Here is a 16139-nt window from a genome sequence, read left to right on the forward strand (position 1 = left end):
TTGATTAGAGCGCCTTAATCGCCTTCAAAGGGGATTGAATGACGCGGACTTCCCTTTTCTCACTTTAATTACTTAAACAGCATATATTGGCAGCGATAAGAGTCCTTGTGAGCTGATAGGGAAATAATTGTTCAAATTGAATCTTCTGATAAGGGGTCATCGATAATTGAGTGCTTTTCTGTGTTTGCAGCGGCGCGCGGCCGACAAAGGTATGATATTTGCACCCAGGTCACGTGCGTTTCTCGAATGCCCTAAAACTTTCAATCTTATCTCGACTGAAATGTAATTCAATCGTTCTTTTCTTCTCGGGTTTCAAAACATGGATCCTTTGAAGTTGCTTTGCTTTCTGTTCCCTCGAAATCGCTGGACCATTTACTCAGTTATTCGCCGTAAAAAAAGGCTTCGTAACTTTTGCATGGGCCACCAGGCAGAAGCAACGAAAACGGAATTGTCTTGTTAATTGCTTTGCATTTGGGGAAGGAGTCGGATCCTTTATTCCACAATATCACCACTTCCTTTAGAGTAATATTAGTGGCTCCATATTGCTTTTTAAAAAAGCAGAGAAAATATTCCACAAGTTCAGACGTTGCTACAGCCGATAGTTTTTTTGAGTTTTTAACTTGGCGATGATCTAACTTGCGCCGTTTAATGTTTTTGGGAGCATTACAAATGATAACGAACAAAATTGCAGCTGGATATCGATTGCAACTCTGCCCGAAAAAAGCGACTACTTCCGTCTTCTACCGCAACAGGCGTCCGTTTTTGCTACAAATCAAAGCAGTTGACTGTTAGTGAGGAGAATGCGGTAAGAAGGTTTAACACAACGAGTATATTGTGTTGCTATGGTTCAAAGGAGCTGCAACTGAGCTTTTTCTCAGCCTGACTTTCCTAGGTCATTCCTGAGGTGAGTATATGTTTCGGGGCAACTTTTTCGTTTTACATCTGCATTCTGACCCTAGTAAAACTGATGGAATTTCACCTAGCCGGGAGAATGATAAAGAAAACGATCGAGATGGAAACGTTTCGTCCAGAGGTGCTCAGGAAGGCAGGGCTTGGTGCGTGCGTTCCGCGCGAACTCGTCCCTAGATTCTATTCTTCCTTGACTTGCCTTGAGTAAATAATGAACACTAAGAAGTTATGATAATCTGTTAGCACAAGCATTACGAAGGGCTGTAGTTGACCTTGCTTCTGCTGTTTGCACTATGGAGTAGTAGGAAAACTTGCCGAGACTATCGCTATGACCAACAACCAAGTTTCACTCTGCGGATAAATAACAGTCTAATATTTGTAATTGAAGAACCGGAAGTAAAAGAATCACCGGACAACCTTTCCTTATACATCATAAGATGAAGTAATATAGAAATATGTCGGTTTAGGAAGTGTCAGGGAAAACACTGGGCGCGATCCATTTGGGCAAAATTCCGAAATTTTGGGTCTAGAATCAAATGGAACAGTCTTTTCCGGAACGTTCATTTCGAAACATTTGGTCAACCTCTCGCGATTTTCAATTTTTCCGAAATATCGGAAATTCCGAAAATTTCCTTGAGCTAGTCTGAAGTTTAGGAAGCTATCCTTGGGCACGATCCTTTCCTTATGCATCATAAGATGGAGTAATATGGAAATATGTCGGTTTAAGAAGTGTCTGGGAAAACACTGGGCGCCAATTCGGAATTTTCGGTGCAGAATCAAAGGGAACAGTAATTTTCGGATCGATTCTTTCGAAAAATTTGGGCAACCTCTCGAAGTTGACCATTTTTTTTGAAATTTTCTGTTCCATTTGAGGGCTGGAAATATTCGGAAATTCGTCCAAATGGCTCGCGCCCACTATTTCACTAGCGGAAACGAACAATAAATTATGCTAATTTACATTTTTGCGCATGCTCGTTTAACATAACAACAAATTAACAAATTGGTGAAAGCTTTCAATGAGAACTACATGTACTTTCTTTTTGTACGATGTAATTTGGTTGCTTCGTTCTTTTTGGTGACTTGACGAGCAAGTTAACTGCTAATTACAGCAAAGAAAAGGATTTTAACAATTGGGATCTCAACTTTGGCAGAATACATCAAAGTTCGTCAAAGCACGGTTTGGTTGGTTTTGTTGTGAGCTGCTCGTATACTGTAGCTGTCATGGATTCAGCACATTTGAAGGAACTTTTGGAGTGTCCCGTTTGCCTAAAACAGCTTGATCAAACTTGCAAAGTACTGCCGTGTCAACACACGTTCTGTAGGCAATGCTTGAGGGACGTCGTCGAGACCACGAAGGAACTACGATGTCCTGAGTGCAGGATCCTTGTGGAGAAAGACGTGGACAATTTGCCGGCGAATATCTTTCTCGTACGTTTTCTGGAAGGTTTGAAGTGGAGGCAGCATAGGAAGCAATCTCTGGACAGCATGGATCCAGAAGCCATCGATAATTTTTCAGATCAGGTATGGTTTTCTGAAAGTTTTGGCTTTTATACTTCAGTGGGAGAGAAGGGTACGTGATTATCATGGGTAATGTTGCGTGTCTTGAGTCGTGAATTGATGTACATCTACATGTACCGCAGGTTGCCGCGAAAGCTTGCATCGTCATTTATAGCCAAGTCACCTTTAATTAGACGTTCATCAGTTCATTATCTCAAGAAACGTATCTAGTGTGTGTTGAGGAACAAGATATCGTTCCTTCTTTTGGTAATCATACGGTGACCCATGACGTTAATTGAAAATTAGTTCTTCAAAGTTCCTTCCTTGTTGATTGGGACTTTTTTGCCCAATTTGTGGCGAATTCTGAATTATATCGCAATGGTTTTAACGTAAATGAGTTTACAGCGGTTTGGGTAAGTGAATTGTAAATATCGAGTTAAGTACTGTCCTCTTATATTATGATGGCGCAAATCAAACATTACGGTGTTGACATCATCCTTTTAAATGAATTCAGCTGTGTTTAATCGAAGTCAAGATCACAATGGGAATCTTTTCAACAGCGCAATGTACATTTCATTCCTTAATAGAGTCAATACGACTTTTTATCTAAAATATTCCCACGTAATTGTTGTGTTTTCGGCCTGAACGGAAGTTATTGTCTTGTCTTTTCTGTCAGCTAGAAGTGGGCTCTCCTTACTTGGCAAGACAACGTAAGCTTATTTACCTGTCAAATTCAAGTTTCAATTTCCCCCTCGGGCTATTTGTTGTGGGAGCGGATTGACCTTCCAAGGGGTCAGCAATTTTATTATTTTACAGTACAAGTAAGGGCCGGCACCAGGAATTGGAACTTGATATGGTTTAGTGGTAAAATCTAAAGCCACCATTGATATTAGACTTAATAATTTGGAAGATTTAAAAGAAAGGATTGCATAGTCGTCTCTGGTTCTTTGGTGAAAAATATCTTGTGAAAAGCTTGCAGTTGCCTACAGAATCAAATTCATGTACTGTAAGCAATGCTGAGAGCTGTGCTAATGTCTTTCATATACCCGAAGTAATTAATGTCCATAAAACAAAATAAAAAAACAATGTAACAATACCTAATCAGAAACATTCCTAATCAGGATAACAATGGTTCTTGACTGTCTCGTGCCATTTTAGTCCAGTACATGAAAGTCTACCCGAGCTGACTGTAACAGATTCAAAGTGCAATATATTGTCTTATTATATGACTAGCTCCATGAGCGGGCAAGATGAACCAAATCGTTCATATTTTTAATTTCCCCATTCCCTCTGATGAATGGCGAATGCTGGAAGTGTCAGCTCACAAATCTTCTTTACTACTGTACCAGTATGCTCAGCTCGCAAAGTGAGGGAATAAACGACACAACAAAAAATAGGAGTGTGACTACGCTCGGTGCCTGAAGGACAAGGGAAACCAGTGTTTTATAATTGTTGTACATGAAGAGGTTACCACTGACCACCTTGGTCTGAGGACCCATGTTATGAACTGCTGACCATTTTCATTAAGTCGCCATGTTATATTTTTGGCATGCTTTGCTAACGTCTGATCAAGTACACCTGTAGCTTATAGACATTAATTTATTGTAAGCCTATTCGCCTTCATGTATAATTTAAGTTGTGTCCTTTATTAGACATTGTCCATTGTCCTGTTTTATCAACCTTGTCCTCATTTTACACATGTACTTGTAGTATTTTGTCGTATTTGCACTTAATTGTACTTTAGGACTCCTTTATCGTTGAGACAGTACGAGACTTTCAGGCTATTTCTTCAATACACATTGTACAATGGTATAGAAAAAATATACTACATTTATACACTGTTACTATCTATTTTACAATGACTGCAAAAATTCTCATGCGCTCATTGGCTAATTTTTATTGTCAATAAGCGGACAGACACATAAATTTATAATTTATGCGATATTGCTCGCGTCAGATTGAAGTTTCTCGCATTTTTGTCTCGCTTTCTTCTCGTGCTTTGACTTAATTTTGACCCCTCTGCCTTTTTGTTATTGTAAAAAACAAATTGATGACAGTTTTTCATGCATCTGTCCTGTTATTGACAATGAATTTCGTCATAACATTGTCAAAGCAGTCTGCGGATCCACTTGGCTATCGCCTCGTGGATCCACAGCTACTTTGAACATGTTATGACGCAATTCATGATCAATAACAGGACAGACGCATGAAAAACTGACATCAATTTGTAAATTAGATTCATTAGTTTTTAAGGTCAAGGCCATAAAGAATAAAATATATCACATAGGTACTAAAAAATACAAGGGATCATGAGAGTGTAAAACAATGTGTAAGATGATGTATGTTACAACTCTACAAAAAATAAATACATGTTTACAACATAATACAAAAGAATTTCAGTGAGAAACGTACACTGGAATGTGTTGCCCACTGCGAAAAAACCAGTGGTAAAAAACCGATTGGACCAAAAAAACCCTCTGGAAAACATAGTCCTCAATTGAAATGCAACGCTTCACGGAACATTTTGATATTGGATTTAAAGTTTGGTTACATCATAAACCCTGAAAATGGTTCTAGCTAGCTACAGTGTACAGGGCTCGAAATTAACCAAAAAATCCAGTCGCATTGTGCGACAAGATACGAAAATTTAGTCGCAATTTAGCAAATTTTAGTTGCAAAATCGGCACGCTGCATTGTGTTGTCAGCGGTTAGCAAAAAAATATGAGCCCGCAATACTTGTGTGTAAAGAAACCGCTGAAAATGGCGAATGATCGAAGGAATGGACGTTATATCGCTGCTAAATTACTCTACAATTACGCTATCTTCAGAGAAAATTCACAGCGAGAAACAAAATAATTTTGCCATTTATTTATTTATTTAAGCAAAAGTAGCAGCAAAGTGGCAACTGCCAACCCTTTTGTTTGAAAGAGCGAAGGTGACAACAAGTCGCAAATTTGCGACCTCTCCAGATATTTTGGTCGCAAAGGGAGAAATTTAGTTGCAAATGCGACTGTATTGGTCGCAATTTCGAGCCCTAAGTGTATTAGTGATCATTATTAATTGTCAAAGCATTATTTTAAAATTATTATAAAAGTATTATTACTCGTCAATAATTATTTTTAATTATTATCATATTATTATCAATTGACAATTATTATTTTTGTCCTGTTCTAGGCATGTATTCCATCTGCAAGGGCACTTTATGATTACGAACCTAAAGCAGTTGGGTCAGTATACCTGTATATCAGTGATTGTTTTGTACTACGTGTAGGTGTATGAGTTCCAATGGGCACATGTTGTCTGCAGAGCTGCCTACGTTCCCAGTCAGTGCTCCTAATTTAAATTCCTTCCTGATTCTAAGACATTTGGCTACAGTGTCAGTAACCTAATTTCAATGAACTTGTTTCTGACTACATCTACATATACACGTATATGTAATTATTTAAAACTTAATCTCCCGTTAATACTGTACATGTAACTCAATCTTTCATGGCTTGATTTATGTTTTCTAAATATGCTCACGATCTGTTCCTGTCTCCCCTAGGCTAATCTATGTCAATCTCGATGAAGATCTTGTGTGTTTGAATTAATGCAAATTTATTACTGTTGTGAGATTGTTTTTGACAGGTGCCTTTCCCACTAGCCCACCTATTAAGTTTTCTTTATTGACAGTTTATTGTTTTTTTATTGTGGCATGTGCTTCTTTGATGGTGTTTCTTACATGTACATGTACATACTACATTTGTATATTTTTCATGTCTTTTGTACATCTCTGGAATTTATTGAACAGAAAACTCACAAGATGATGTTCTTTAATTTTATGTGTTCAGTTGCAGAACCAATCACATTTTTTCACTGCTAATTAATCACTCAATGTCTCCATTAACCCTTTGAAGTCCAAACCGGCCTAAATTAACTGGCCAGACTTAGTATTTTACTCTGTCTAATGCCAGATGATCGTCAATGGGGAACCCCTGGGAGTTAATGGGTTAACGTAATGCAAAAAAAAATTCCAGAAATAATTTCTGGAATTATTTTTTGTTTGCAACAAGTTGGATGTTGGATTGCTGAGAAGAATTTATTCTGGCCTGTAGGGTGTCACATTGTTTTGGTTTTTTTTTCATGTTTTCTTTGTATTTTGACACACCCTAGGGACTTGTCAAAATGCAGCAAAACGTATTAAAATATAGAGGGTGTAAACTGCACTTTGCAGACTAGGGTTGCAGGTCATTGTTGAAATCACCATAGCTGAAACAACGGAAACCTTGACCCATGTTAAGATTAGGCCTAAATACTATGCTTTGGGCAATGTGTGGTTCCAGGAAATATCCATAACCCAACCCCCCCAACAGAAGGTCATTGGAAATTCCAAGGGAGGGGGGGGGGGTTTAAAGGGCAGTAATTTCCAAGGGGTAGGGGGGTTTCGTGGGGTTAAGGCCTAAGGTAAAGGTAAGTAAGTACAGTAAGTAAGGCACCCTGCAAGCAGAGCCTCCTTTTGTCTTTTTCTTTACTGAGGAGGAGAAAAGGAGGCTCTGCCCGAATCGTGTCAACTCTTTGAAGCCGCTGCAGCCCGAACTTCTGGACTAGTCAATCTTGTTTTCTCTTGTCAAACCGGTTTTTCCAGTGCGAGCGTCCGTTTAGTGACAAAACCAATGGTTATAATTGAGCCCGCTGTACGATGAAAAACCAAGATGGCGGCGAGATCTAGCATATTAGGCTTGGGTTCGAGACTGTATCCTGGCAACATGCAGCGCATATTCAATAAAGATCTTACTCGATTCATGCAGAGCCTTTCTCGAGAGCGCCAAAATCGAGCAAGCAAAAGAAAGGCTCTGCTAGCAGGGTGTACAGTAAGTAAGGGTTTTGTTTTGTTTAAGCCTAAGGTAAGCATTTTTGGAAAGGTTTGGGTTGTTTCAGTTACATGTTTGGTAAAACAATGATCTACAAGCCTAACCTGCAACCTGCACTTTACACCCTCTTTGTTAAACTATTCCATGTTATATAATAACCCAAGTTATTCACAGATTTTGATTGGTTCTTGCCTATGATCTATTAGAGGACAGATGGCACGATTGACGTCACCATCAGCTTTTATGCGAATAAAGTTTAATTCTTTCTTATAATTATAAAACAAATAGATTCCATGTTGCCGTGGGTCTGTTCAGTAATAGATCACAGAAGACGTCAAAATAGTATAGGCCAAAACATAAATTTTGATAAGATACATAAAAATATTATATTTTTATTTTTGCATAATTTTTTTTATTATCTTCATTGCTGTAAGTTAGACAAGTGTAAAAACTATAGTAATGTTACTGAATTGCCTTTTTTGAGTAAAGTTAAATTGTATATTGCAAGTGTAATGTTTTTGCAGGGTATGATTAAATTTATGCATTCTTGCCTTTTTAGTGATCTAGCTTTGCATAAAGGAGATATAATAACGTTGCTAAAACAAATTGACGAAAACTGGTATGAAGGTCGTAGTAATGGATGTCAAGGGTTTCTTCCGGCAAACTATATTGAGGTACTGTAAGCATCTGGCAAAATGCCAAATTGAAAATGTAATAGACTTTGTTGAGAAAGCTCATTATTGCCCTGAATTTCTGTTTACATTGCAGCTCACAGAGGTTGCATTAATGCAGAAATCATTTACTTTTATGCAAAAAATATCCCATAAAAATGCATTTTCAAGATCTTAATGCATCCCAGGATGCGGGACACTTGCTCAAACACCTAAACCCCTTTGACAAACAAAGTACATGTAAAACTGCATGGCGAAAAGGCCAGAAGAATTGCCATTGGATTTAGCAGAGTAGGAGACTGGAAACCACTACAAGTGTGCCTGTCTACCATTTTGATTTCTATCACTGCATTGAATTGGGGCAGGTGTGACCGGACAAAAGGAAACAAAACATTTTTTGTATAATAGCATCAAACCATGGAAAGGGGGGAAGACATGGTCAGTTTTTGGTTCATTGCAGGAACTTCAGCCTTATCAATGACACTGCATGCTCTGCCCATCTTTGATTGCCCATACTGAGAACTGTAGCTATATGATGTGTTATTAGCTAAAAGACAATTTAACATTGAAGTCAAAATATTTTATTTACCGCTAGTCTTTCTTTGTAAACGTTTTTTTTTTGGAACACACCAAAAATGCCAGGGACCCCAATTTGGCAAGACATGTGCTTCCTAGGATCCAAAATGAAAAAGTCAAGTGCCATCCCTGGCTCAGAGATAAGCGCGCAAAAAATTGTGTCAAATGTGTGTGTGCTATGCAGATGCACATCGGCATTTTTAGGAGGCAGTGTGACCCAGTGATTAGGGCGCTTATGCCTTAAGATCCGGAGATCCTGGGTTCAAGACCCCCTCTGACCACTCGCTGAATTTGTTCCTGGTAGACCCTGGTTCAACTTCCCAGCTGCACTTTTAAATAGCCAGTTGGAATTCTTAACAGTTGTTGTTGTTCTGTTCTGTCGTTTCATTGTGTTTCATTGGCCCTGGAAAGCCCCTCTGGGGAGTGGTCAATTAAGTTTGTATTGTTTTTAGTATGTATTGTATTTGCATCTGCATGTGAAATTAAGTTTATTATTAAACTCACATGCCTGTGGATCAAAAAGATCGATCGCAAGCATAGAGAACAATAATTATTTCTTTCTCAACTGATTCACAATTTTAGGCTACTTAGTAAAGTAGGAAAAAGCTTGGTAAATTGTGCAAAATGTCCCATTTGAATCCAAAAATTAAAATTTGAAAGGTCGCATTTTGTATGGCGTGACTTTTTTGCATTTCTCGACCTTAGAAGTCTCTGGGGGATTTCCGGGAAGTTGCGTTTGGCCTCGTCATTGGACGCTTATCTCTGCGCTACACTGTATGATTCACAGTTTTGTTTTCCAAGTACAAATTATATTATTATTCCAATGCCAATCTGTACATTATTTATGCCGTCCATAAATTCCTTGTTCTTCGGAGTTAACTTAATTAGGCAGGTACAAAAGTTGGGCCGGATCAACTTGGATTGCCTACCTCAGATTGAACAAAAAACAATTTTTTAAGCTAAAGCTATTTGACCTTTGCCCCGATTTTACCAAAGTTAGTGTAAAGATTAGAGTTAGGGTGATTTCTCGAAGCCCTATTCATGTATATAATTTTTTTTATGTCAATCCGAGGTGAGTGATCCAAGTTGATCCGGTCCAACCTTTGTACAGGTACCTGCATAACTTAATTGCTTGACTTTCTTATTTTCTTAGGTTATCAGTCCACTTCCCAGCTTAGATGATTCGTTCAACAGACCCATTGCCAAAGCTCTGTTTGACTTTGAAGATGAACAGGAGCAAGACTTACTTGCCTTTAAGCAAGTATGTACAATAAAATTGATGACAGATGTTATTGATGTTTAATAACAGTGTTTTTGGAAAGTGTTGGCAGTGAGCATCATTTTATCAGTGAGAGTGACTATAAAAAATTATGGGAAAAGGATTTTCAGGCAAAGTAAGTTCACTGGTCAACCAAACCCCTGCAAGATATAACCTGCAAGGATGCAGGCTCTCATTGGCGCTGCGGAAGGAGTGGCGAAGTGGCCTGGCATGAAAAAATGAGAACCTGCGAGGGTGGCATTGTTTCCTTGGTACAGCAAGTACTGACACCATTGTGATTGGTGAAAAATGACAGGTCCTGTTGTTAATCCCAATAAAACTTCTCCACGTGCAGTTTTCAGTCATGTTTGTTGATGTTTTGCTCAACTTCTGTTGGCTATTAATAACAATTTTTATTTATCACATTGAATTAGTGAGTTAAATGTCAAAATTAATTGTTGACACCTTTGGAGGGGCAGGATTTGAAAAACAATACCAATTCCTTGCAGGCCTCTCATTTTTCGCTCACTGGCTTATCTCAGGCCCCTCGCAGGCTTGCTTCGCTCTCCCACTAGTTTCTCCATTTCTTTTGGCTTTACCGTTCATTCCACAGCGCCAATGAGAGCCTGCTCACAAGCTATGCAAGAAGGTGCTTGCCATAGTAATTTTTCAAGGGAGTGAAAGCTCTTTCGTTGATTCTTGAAAACCATTCCAGAATTTTTACCTGTACATGTTTCTGCTGCTGAACATGAAGTTCAAATCATTGCTACAGTATTAAAGTTGAAGTGTTTGGATAGGTTATTTGATGAAGTGATGTCTTAACTTGTTTATTGTTATCTTTGCAAATTTTTAGAACGACATCATTAGTGTAATACGTCAAGTTGATGAAAACTGGTGTGAAGGAGAGCTGAATGGCAAACAGGGCATTTTCCCAGTAACCTTTGTTGAGGTAAATAATAATAATAATAATAATAATAATAATAATAATAATAATAATAATAATAATAATAATAATAATAGTAATAGTAATAAATAATACATAAGTTCAAGATCATGAGCAGGGATTGAACCCATATAAATTATTTCTATTATTTGTTTCATTAAATGAAATTTTATGAGTATAATTTAGTATTGTTTCATTGAGAAGTCATATTAATTTGGACAGGTACTTTGGGCTTTACAACGGTATCCAGACACCACAAAACAACAAAGGCTGTCTACCAGCTCCCTCTTGCCTTCATCCTGCATCACGGTGTCTGGATATCCCGAAGAAGCACCAGCACTCATTTTTGATGTACTGAATTACATTTCATTTTCATTTTGAAACATGTCATTTCAGCTTAATATTGCCGCAAGGAACCTCATAGAGGGAGATGCACATGCTGAAGATCGAGGTGCAGCCCAATCACCAAGAACATCGTTAGCACCTGAAACAAACAAAGGAGAACCCAAGCGACATACCATCCATTTTGGTGGGCAAAGAAATGAGGAAAGTCAGGCCTCTGGACTGCAACGCCGTTCCCTTGACATCTCTTCTTCTGGGAGACTTGCGGATACTCTTGATACCTCAGTGTCACCCAGGTCTTCCGCATCAGAAAGTAGACAGGTAATTTCCAAAAGTTGAATGCAATTATATCATTGGCACCACATTCCTTGACAAAAGTTTGCCTGAAGTTTTCTTGTGCACTGATTCTTTCTTGTTTAATTATTGGGAGCCAATTCAGAGCTGCCTTAATTTTAAGAATTGGCTCCGAAGAATTTTTTTAAACTTTGCTGATAGTTCTATCTCAAATTGCTACATGTAATTAACAAAAATGGGGTCACCAAGTTCATTTATGAGATATAAGCATGTAACATAAGGGTGTTTTGGGAGAGCTTTCATGTTGCTATGGTAACCTATTACGTCACAATAGTGGGCGCATTATGTTAAGCAATGATTGATGTTTCATATGGTATGTGGTACAGTGTTGTAGTGACAAGCCTTCTTCTAAAAAGATCCTTAAAAGTAGTGAAACTGGTTCCAGCCACCTTAAATTAGCTGTATTCTGAGACATGAGTGATGTTCAAGTTGGGGAGAAGAGCAAGGAGAAATTTTGTGACACATTTTGAAACCCGCGTTCATGGATGGTTTTATTGTGAACCACCTTTAAGAAAACGCTTTCCAAAACCAGTGACTTTTCTTAATCCATCAGGCAAATATTGAGGAGCCAGTATCTCCAAACTCGCCTTGCCATGCTGTTCAAGCAAGACAAAGATCACCTCATGAGTCCAACACAGGAGGCTCGCGACCAGTATCAGCTGAGATGGCAAGGGATTTGTGAGTATCTTTTCAAACAATTGACTCAGCTGAACCTGAATTTTAGTTAAGAACATTGCTTACTATTGTTATTGCTCATACGTTCTGCGCATCTCAACAAACTGGGGTTTCCTATTGGTGGTGCTTACTAATACAGTGTACAGGGGTATTTTTTCACGGTTTAAAACCATGCGGAGAAAGCAGAACTTAGCAAGTGCTCTTGGTATCCAAAAGAAAATTGGGGGTAACCACGCATTTTTCAGAGATAATTGAGCTTCAGTTTTGAAGAGAACGCCATGCATTGCTTTGTGCGTTAAAAAAAAAGAAAGAAAGAAAGAATTTAGGTGTAGGGTCGTACCTCTTGTTGAACACTACATTTCAAGGGCTGTATTGTGTCGTACTTTCAATTGTTTTCTATTCTAAATCCATTGTTAGCTTTGTTCGTTCTATTGTTCTTTTGCCCATGGCCAATCCTGAAGCCTGTTAAAATGAGGTACGACGCAACGCCAACCTAGGAGTCTGTACACTGTTTCTATGGTGATTGAAACCAAGGTTGTGATTGGTTGATTGAAACTTCAACTTTTAATGTGATTGGGTTGAACTGTCCAATAACAACTTGGCAAATGATTTCGTGGAAAATAGGGTTTTTTTAAACCAATCACAATCGAGGAAATTGTAAGTTGTATGATTAGCATAAAAATAGTTCAATTCCCGGAGGATTAGTTTGGTTCACCGTCATGGCCGCCATTTCTTTGTTTTGGAACACCAACATGACCACCGTGACGTCATGTGGAAACGCTTTATAAGAGCCAATAACCGACACTGAGTGAGCCAATCAGAACGCTAGAAACGCAATATCCGAAGTTGAAAACTTTTAGAAGAAATCTGCTTATAGTCTTTTCCTGTGTACAATTAACTTGCATCAGTTCATAGCGGAAGGTGTGCCGCTGTTGACTGCTCAAAATTAGAGTACGATTTGAGAATCATCTCAAGACTCCATGGGCCAGGCCCCAGTTGTTTAAAAGGTGGAAAACGCTATCCACCGGATAAATTACTATCCATTGGATAGCGCAATTGTTTTCGCTGTGACTTAGCCGCTTGGATAGTGATTTATCCTGCGGATAGCGCTATCCATCGTTTGAACAACTGGGGCCAGGTTTAGCCTACGTGTAGCCGTACCCTACCCCCCGTTTTTTTCCTTCGGGGGGTAGGGTACGGCTACACGTAGGCTAGGCCAGGGCCCGGTTGTTCAAAAGCCGATTAACGCTAATCCCAGATTAAAAATTAACCAAGGAGTTTATTTCTCTATTCCCAAATGCTGTTCAACGCTGATATTCGGCAAAACTTTACATTAGAAGAAGTCAATCCTGAACAACAAAAATAAGCAAAAGAAACTTTCACCAAAAAGTTGAAAACATGAAACAAAAGTTAACGCTAATCCTGGATTAAGTTAACCCGCTTTCGAACAACCGGGCCCAGGTTCTTTGGAAGCCGATATACATAAGCCAGGGTTAGCGTAAACTTTGGTTTCATTTTTCTTATTTTTGGTTTTCTCAAGATTGACTGCCTCCAACGTACAATTTTGCCGAACATCAGCGTTGAACAATATTTGGGAGTGGAGAAATAAACTCCTTGGTTAATTTTTAATCTGGGATTAGCGTGAAACGGCTTTTGAACAACTAGGCCCAGATTTCAAAACCGTTCATTGCAACGTATTGTATCATAACTGCTGACTGTTGTGGTTGCCCTCAATAGGTACGTTGCACTGTATTCTTACAAGCCTGCTAAAGATGATGAACTGGAACTGGTTAGAAACGAAAACTACTGCGTCACAGAAAAGTGTAAAGATGGTTGGTTCAAAGGATACTGCGTGTCATCGCAGAAGAGAGGAGTATTTCCGGGGAATTATGTGCGGCTTGCTAGGTAGAAAAGACAGCTCACAATATTTAGTTTCAGTTATCGTGTGGACAAAAAATAATTGAAGTGTAGAGAATGGGGGAAAAACCAAAAAACACAGCAATGTTTATTTACATCAATAATATGAGCATACAGGTCTGACCCGCAAATAGCTTCTGCTAATCAAGGCCGTATGTAAAAGTAATTAAACGAAAGTGAAAGCGAAAAAGAAACAGAAGGAGAAAGAGAAACTCTAAGCGAATATAATAACAAATGGAATAAGAAAACTAGATGAAGGATTGTAAACATGATTCTAAGGCAGAGTAAACGATATATACAGTAAAAGTGACAGTCTTAATTTACACTTGTTGAAGTAAGTAAGAGTTTATCCTGGTACCAGAGGTTTTTCTTGAGCCACGAGAGAGCCGCAAAGCGGCAAAGACGATTCGTGAATCGGCGAGAAAGAGAAAAACCTCACGTTTTACTTTGGACTTGAATCTCACTTTCATGCAGATGCCAGGTCAGGATCTGACCCTCTGGCTCGCATTGGTTGATGTTTTTACAAACACGCAAATCAATATGATTGGTTCGTGATTTGTCCTAAGGCACGCGTGATTTCTAAGTTGCCATTGGTCCCTTTCGAAATTATAAATTTGACGCGTTTGACAGCTGGCGTCTGCATGAAAGTAAGATTCAAGTTCAAGGAAACCAGAGGTTTTTCTCTTTCTCGCCGGTTCGCGAATTGTCTTTGCCGCTTCACGGCTCTCTCGTTGCTGAAGAAAAACATCAGGGAACAGGGTAGTAGAAATTTGACCTTTGAAACGATCGTGGAGACGTCTACTTTGCATTTTAGTGAATGCTTATGCTCAGGATGGGGAAAGATCATTTAAATCTTTTTACTTGATTTAGGGCAAAAATCATCCATTTCTATAGTCATTTACAGCTGCAGCTGTAGGAAATAATTCAAAAAGCAATCTTTAACTTAGCACCAATCTTTGATTTCGATCCTCATGAGACCCTTGTGGAACAGAAAGTTTTTAAATCCACAACGTTTCTTCCATTTTTGTTCTCCGTGGAGTTATTTTTCATCGGGTTTGAGTTAAACTTGTTAAGTCTTGAAAGTATGGTGTAGTCACGGTTATCAGTGTCTGCAGTGAGCCATATTTTTGGATCATTTAGGGTAGAAAGAAAAAATTATGATTCCATCCAGTGCCATCTACTGTCCTTTATTTGATTTCCTTCCCTTAACTTTTTCTAATCCCGCCCAATTGTTACAACTTTCTTGTAAGGTATAGTCTACTACGAGCCTAGAAGGCCTATCAGGCCGGCGCTTATCCCCGGTTTCTGTAGCATTAAGCGACTAGGAGTTTTTTAACTCCCCCCTGGATGGGATGCCAGTCCATCGCAGGGTTACCCCTTTCTTGTACATTTGGTTTATTGAGTTCTGTTTCTATGTTGTTTCAGTCTTCATAATTTACTAACAAGGTCACGAAGCAACAGCGTGGACCCAGACACACTTTTGAATCCTTTACCGCGGAACAATGCTGAACCAGTACCAGCCCAAAATCAGAGGCCACCGCCGCCCCGTCACTGCCTCTCAGAGGGAGGCTCTTACCCAAGAGTCATGCGGTCAGAGTCTGCTGCACCGGACCCTGTACAGTCACTAGTCGTAAAGTTGAATCAGGGAAGAAATTTGACTGAGAACAGAACAGAACTGAGATCGTTAGAAAGGAGCAGATTTGTACCTACATCGCCACTTCCTCCGCCACCACCCGCACCTAAATCAGTATGTACTTTCTTAGAATAATCAGTGACTTCAACAAAGCTATTTTCTCAAGATCCAACCAGCATTTTCTTCTTTATTATCGAGTGCAGCTTTTCTAATGACGGAGGCAAATAATTGTCAAACTTCCTCATCGTTTCCGAAACGAATTGCAAACTTTTGAACCTTAAGCCCTTGTCTCGCAACAAGACTATTATTATTATATTGTTGTCATTTCATATAAACACTGGTGGATGTGAAAAATCCCCACAAGCGAGTCGAAAAAATCGAGGGACATCTGTAGCTCCTGATTTTGGGATCTCATCTTTTGAAACTCTTGTAAGGAACCCTTTACCATTGTTAAAACTTTTTAGAAGTGTTTCTTAACTGCTTACTGTGCCTTTCGTAAATATGCACTCTCCTA

General features: G+C 38.9%; 1 protein-coding gene across 1 annotated transcript in view; it reads left to right on the forward strand.

Annotated features, from left to right (window-relative positions):
* The first annotated feature begins 332 nt into the window (after positions 1 to 332).
* Positions 333 to 16139, forward strand: part of LOC138015073 (E3 ubiquitin-protein ligase SH3RF1-like) — a 25270-nt gene continuing 9463 nt past the window's right edge. Inside the window, exons 1-10 of the mRNA XM_068861981.1 lie at positions 333 to 904; positions 2061 to 2430; positions 5581 to 5633; positions 7816 to 7930; positions 9657 to 9764; positions 10615 to 10710; positions 11101 to 11367; positions 11954 to 12078; positions 13813 to 13980; positions 15418 to 15739. Of these exons, the coding sequence (XP_068718082.1) occupies positions 2131 to 2430; positions 5581 to 5633; positions 7816 to 7930; positions 9657 to 9764; positions 10615 to 10710; positions 11101 to 11367; positions 11954 to 12078; positions 13813 to 13980; positions 15418 to 15739 (1554 nt within the window). The 5' untranslated portion in view covers positions 333 to 904; positions 2061 to 2130. The remainder of the gene's footprint in view (positions 905 to 2060; positions 2431 to 5580; positions 5634 to 7815; positions 7931 to 9656; positions 9765 to 10614; positions 10711 to 11100; positions 11368 to 11953; positions 12079 to 13812; positions 13981 to 15417; positions 15740 to 16139) is intronic.

The sequence above is a fragment of the Montipora capricornis genome, chromosome 9, assembly GCF_036669925.1.
Source record: "Montipora capricornis isolate CH-2021 chromosome 9, ASM3666992v2, whole genome shotgun sequence".
Lineage (NCBI taxonomy): Eukaryota > Metazoa > Cnidaria > Anthozoa > Scleractinia > Acroporidae > Montipora > Montipora capricornis.